The sequence below is a fragment of the Haemaphysalis longicornis genome, unplaced genomic scaffold (genome assembly GCF_048455015.1).
Source record: "Haemaphysalis longicornis isolate Haplotype H1 unplaced genomic scaffold, Haemaphysalis longicornis Haplotype H1 scaffold_6, whole genome shotgun sequence".
Classification (NCBI taxonomy): Eukaryota; Metazoa; Arthropoda; class Arachnida; order Ixodida; family Ixodidae; genus Haemaphysalis; species Haemaphysalis longicornis.
The window spans coordinates 145,787,805-145,793,804 of NW_027526407.1; the positions used below are offsets into that span (position 1 = coordinate 145,787,805).

Genomic DNA, 6,000 nt, shown 5'->3' on the forward strand with positions numbered 1-6,000 from the left:
AACGCTGGCGACGTTGCTAGGGGGACGTCAGGCCGATGCGCGGCTTGCTACCTGCATTTGCGCAGAGCAACAAAACTGCACTCTTAGGCAAAAAGGACTAAAATAGGGACTAAAATGCGGCTGTTAGTCTTCGCGGGCAACAGTTCATCTTCAAGGGGGGTATCTGTAGCAGAGTGTGTGCCGTGTGCACATATGCGGACTAACTGTTCGTCGGCGCCGATCTATAAGGACCAAAGGGAAGACGAAATGCATGCATTAAGTCTCTTTCCTGCGTCGTTAATCCCCTGTAATGGCGTCGTCGTTGCCATTTCGCGCATATGTCTGTGGCCAGTTTGAGATTTCCAAAACACAAGTCACTGCAGTCGGTGGGTCCTTTACATGGTGCCAAGGGAGACAATATTGTTGTTAAGTATGGGAAAAGCGCCTAGCCTCAATCTAGCGGCGGGTAATGGCAAGGGAGCGGCGAAGCGCGATCGACAGACGCTTCTCGGTGAGGTTATGTTGATACGCTATGTTGCATGCGATTCGGGCAAGGTAATAACGGCCAATGAAAGATTTCAAGCGCGTCAACAATAACACAAATATTAGTGACAATAGCAAACGTTGATCCCCAAGTGTAATGAATACGGACATATTTAACAGGCGAGAAAAAACGCATTAGTTGCTGAAGACAACTGCAAAGTAAAAATGCTCGCTACAGGTAAGCGTCTTGAAGTTATCTTTTACACTCGGTACATAATTGTATTGTGCAGCAAAGCTATGACAATGCTGCCACTGCTGTAAAACCCAGTTGCATTTCCCAATTCCGATCGTCTAGTGACGCCAACTTGAAGAATTCAGGCTAAGCAACACCTAATTTGATTTCGCCGATGCAGGGAAATGTGTTCTGTTTCCCCTATTTTGACATTCCCACAGACGACTGCTTTCACACGCGATACCTAAAGCAGTTAACACATGTATCGAACACTGAGAATACACTTCGTTGGCGCTAATTTGTGGGCGAACAAATGAGCCGTCCGATCACCCAGCCATCTATCTCAACTAGGCGACGAGTTGATTGCTAATTACGAGAACAAACTATGATTGTGAGGCTGTACTTAGAATCGAACTGAGCAATAGTCCCTGAAGTTAGCAAAGCGCTAAGCGGAAATCGCGGTGACGGTCGAGCATCTACTCGAGCATCCGTCCGGCGGTGTGGTGTACTGGTGGCGCGTCGGGTTCCTTGTGTATAATTGCGAGCGTCGGTGGTTCAATCGCTGCTGATGCCATCTTTTTTTTTTCAGCGACTCTTAGCAGTTCGTCCTTGAGGAGTATCGGAACGGACCAACGGGGAGGCGGACTAACCGTTCGTCCCCTCACATGTAGTCCCGAAAGGGAGTAATAATTGTGGCAAAGGCCGTTGGTCCCCCAAAGGACGAACGTTTAGTCCTTTTTGCCTAAGAGTGTGGATGCCTACGAATGTCTTGAGCGACAGGACGAGCATCAACTTCATGGGGGTCGGCGACCAGATTCTCATGCATTCCTAAATCTCTACTAAAGGATTCCGTTGTTTATAGTGTGCTGCTACTACTTTAAAGGAGCCATGATGACAAAACAGAAGTTTGTGTTATTCGAAAGATTTCCTGAATTATAGTGCCCGCAACGCTTGTCCAAATGAAAACGATGCTTTATTCATTAGGAAATTCACTAATTTAAGTTAAAATTTTGATTTTCCCGCTAAATCGGGCGTTTTCGCCGTCTGAAATGACATCACAGGGCCTTGTTTACCGTTAGTGAAACTTGCGCCACCACACCACGGCAAGCCGTTTTCTGCTTTTGGTTTGTTTGTGAACGTATTTGTACCTGGCTTGTTTTGTTAATGGGGACAGTCGTTTCGTGAAACATAGTGCTCGCCCGACAAATAGGTCACGTAAGACATCGTCGCTTGCGTCAGTCGGCCAGTGTCGTCTGAAACAACCCCAAAGCCGCGCAGTCCTGTGCAGCTAAACCAAGCATAGTGCGCACAGTACCAACAGCAGCATACGCATAGGTACTTCTATGTTTACGTGTGCTTTCGTAACTTCCACTGTTCGTCCCACCATTCTTAGGGCTTGTAAAAGAATGTACGTGCCCTACATTTAAGCGCAAATAACTCGTTCGGCAAGCCTATAAGATCTGCCTAATTTGCGTTTGCTTTTGCCGCCCTCCGCCAATCGCAGAGCTGTCTGGTATGACATCATAGGCTCTGTTGCGGGAAATGAGCTAGTGGGTCGCATGGCCAATCCTTTTTTTTTCCTAATTCTGTACTTACTTCAGCGAAGTTTACCTTAAATACATGTGGTGTCAGTATGATTCTAAGGAGGCAATCTTTTGAATGAACCAAACTAGTGTTTTCTCTATATGGCTCCTTTAAAACACTCGCACCAATGCCGGAGCTTAAAACATAAAAAAAGATAATTTTAAAATTCCAAACTATGTTCATGAATAACTTCTGGGTGGACTTTCATGGGTCGCTTGAAACCGACTTCCCCTTCACAATGACCAACTAAGCGTTTCCCAAGACCAATGTGCTTTCCCACAATCGCTCATATATAACAGTATCATGAAGCGCGCCGTATAAAAAATAACGCCTGACTGGGTATACCGTGTTGTACTACGTGAAACGAAGCAAGTGAATGATTGATCATGGCGAGTACACCTGCGGGCGATTGCGCCAGTATACGCGGCGCTCTCCTTAACCAATCAATCTTGGCAAGTATGTTCTGACCCACGCTGAATAACTCTTTTTTGCAGCGGAGCCAGAACAAAGTACGTTATACCGCGGCTTCTTGCGAGGCATGGACGGAGAAGACTGTTACCGGAGATTTAAGGCCTATGGATACGACGACCTCATCATGTTCTGCGCCGAAAGGGACCGGTCAGCACTGTGCGAGGTAAGACACTGAAACGAATAAGAGAAAAATGGTTTGCACGTGTAACCTCATAGGAGAAGTACACGAAACTAGGATATCTTAATATGGCTAGCCGAAGTAAAACTCCCTGCTAGGAGATTTTACGGTGAATAGACCGTTTTTTCCAGCCTTCACACAAGACATAAAAAAACTCGTTATTACGTAGTCTATTCTCAATGATTTATTCTCAAGGCACAACGCAGAACCTCGGGCACAACCAGCGGTATGAGGAGCTAGTCACTCTTCAGTGCTCTTTCTGAAACAGTGGCGCAAACCACTTTCAAGAGGGTGGCGCATTGAGTACGTGTATAAGCAGCATAAGGCCTTCGCGTTACTTGAGTCCGGCAGCGCCATCGGTTCGCCGCCGCCATTTTGGCGCACGCCTACACGCGAGCGGTGCACTGATAACCAATTTTTGCAATTACGGCCCCGCTTAGGTGGTTCAAGAGCGCATGAACCACCTCATCGGGGTGGGCGGTGAAGCAGAAGTTGGGATTTTGTACTCTACATGGCCTCCACTAACTCGCTAACTTGGAACTTGCTGTTAAAAACTGCGACAGACAACTATTCGAAGCGGTTTTTTTTCTGAATTGGTGTACACAGAACAAACAGCGAATCTTGAGCTGTCTGCAAAAAAACTGCGGTTCATATGAGGCATCGTCTTGCAGCACCTTTTCGTCATCGGCCCACAACCAAGCAGCACTGAACAGTCCTTGTTGTAGTGCCGTATATTATGTATGTAGTAGTACCCCCATATTATTTAGTACCCACATATTTTGTAGTATCCGTATTATGTAGTATCATATTATGTAGTAGTATGTAGTATTATATAGTATATGATATTGTGTAGTACCGTATTATGTAGTACCCGCATGTTATGCCACTTTCCATGGACGTGCAGTGTATGTTTCGTAAGCAACCAGGAGCTGTGAGGCACGTTATACGGGAGTGCGACAACAATGCAGGCGTGCCACCCCTATACCCTACCCATATGCAGTGGGAGATACTGCTATCCAGCTCCCACGTCAAGATAAACTTCTGCTGTTCGAAAGGGCCAGTCGGGCTATGAAGGCACACGGTTACCTTAAAGGAGGATCCACCTACCATCTCCAATCTGAAAATATAATTAAACTATAAGTACTTTTGCGGAAATTAACAAAAGTGATAGGTAGATCGATACAAGGGAATAAATGCGTGACCGTTTGTGTGCGTGCCTATGCGAGGTTGCGCGTCGATAATCACAAAAGCACCGGCAGCAGACAGTTTTGTCTGAGACAACTACATAAACAACAGCGACAGGTAAACAACAAAAGCAAAGCCCCTTTCTTAAAAGAAACATTGTTAAGACATGAAGCTTCCTCCCTGCAACCTGAGTCAAAGTCACTGTCCAAAATCCAAATTGCTTCGGCCATGTCGAAATGCGGCAATCGGATGGACGTCGGCTGCATAACGCGAGGGACATAAGTTGATGGATGATTCATTGTAGGGTTTAACGCACCGACGCAACGCAGGCGATGAGGGGCGCCGTAGTGGAGGGCTCCGGATTAACTTTGACCACCTGGGGATAAGTTAACGTGCGGCGAAATCTCGAACACATGGGCGTTTTTGCTTTTCGCCTCCATCAGAAAAGCGGCCACCGCGGCCGGATGTGAAGTGAAGAGCCATTTAAGTGAAGAGCCATTTGAGTGTTCCCCTTGTCGTCGTAGCTCGTTCGCAGGATTCAAGCTTAGCCACAGGGCTTTCCGTCGTACTCGTAGCCGCTGTCGTCGCGGCGTGACCCAAAGGCTTCGAAAGCCAAGCGATATATACAGTCATACGCGTTCGAAACTGGTGAACCGCTGGCGCTTGTCATAAATCTCTCGGTTGTTTAGCGCAAAGAAAACTGTACGTACATTTCAGGCAAAATATACGTAATTAACCGGCAGCGCCCGCATTTATTCAGTTAGGAGTGCTCGTTGGGTTGGTTTTTATGATAGTAAGCGAAAAAAAGGGGCAGTGCAACGCCTGCACGTGCGGTAGGAAAAGCAAGCACAAAAAGAACACAACTCCCGCTGGCGCAGTTTTAGGCATGGGGCGTGCGAGCACTGCGTAGGCGGGCAATTTGAGATGCGTTCGGTGGTAGCAGTGATCGGATAACGGCGCTACAGCGCATTATGGCGAATCGCCGCTCTGCACTTCCGACAGCTTTCACATTGAGTGGAACGGCTTTCATTTTTTCTTGGGGCAATTGATGTGCCTTTGTGGAAACTCATTGTGTAAAATGGTTTTCCTGCAGTGCGATTTGGAAGTAGCGGTTTGAATTTTGGACTTTGACTTATGCTAAAAGTGTTGGCTTTCGATCAGAAAAAGCTTCGCATCTCAATCATCTTTCATTTCACCCACGATCATCGCCATCGTCACAAAATTTGGCTTTTAGCATCGCATTTAGGCGCAACGTCGCCATCAGTGACGCATAGAAAGCTTCGTTTTAAAAATATAAATCCTACAGCAAACGCAATCCTATGCCTTAGGATGAGCTTGCTTAGATGACTAACCCTTCTGTCCTATCTATTTCCAGGGAGATACAGCGGCTCCAGCTTTGGTCAATGGCAAAGACGGACTGACGTACTTGCTGGGCTTGGCACTGTACGGATATAACTGCGGAAGCGGCGATGCGCCCAGCGTTTTCTTGCGGGTTGATGCGTACGCGCCTTGGATCCACCACAAGCTGAACCGGCTTTCTGAATACCATTCCATACCTGTGCCGTGAAGGAGAATAAGAGAATTGCTGAAACACGCAATAGAATGGTTCATAAAAGAGGTTCAAGAACAAAGAATATCGAGTGTACCTAATGACATCTGACGTTCAAAACAGCTTCGGGCAGCGAAAGATCTCTGCCTTTAAAATTTTCACTTGGCTCTTTACGCGCTCAGGTGCCCAGGTTTTGGATCGGAGTCCGGGACTACGCATGTTCTGTAGCGTGATTTGTCTTCGAGGGTAGCATGGCTTGCGGTGCCACTCACTTTGACAGTTGTGGCTCGTGCCAAAGTGATATTGGGGGACTCTCATGACGGAATGTATTAAAAGAGT

The 6,000-nt window shown here is 46.9% G+C and overlaps 1 protein-coding gene across 1 annotated transcript in view; it reads left to right on the forward strand.

Annotated features, from left to right (window-relative positions):
* The window catches only part of LOC144143288 (transmembrane protease serine 11D-like), a 73,429-nt gene extending 67,750 nt beyond the window's left edge, over positions 1-5,679 (forward strand). Inside the window, exons 5-6 of the mRNA XM_077675062.1 lie at positions 2,773-2,912; positions 5,488-5,679. Of these exons, the coding sequence (XP_077531188.1) occupies positions 2,773-2,912; positions 5,488-5,679 (332 nt within the window). The remainder of the gene's footprint in view (positions 1-2,772; positions 2,913-5,487) is intronic.
* The last annotated feature ends 321 nt before the right edge of the window (positions 5,680-6,000 follow it).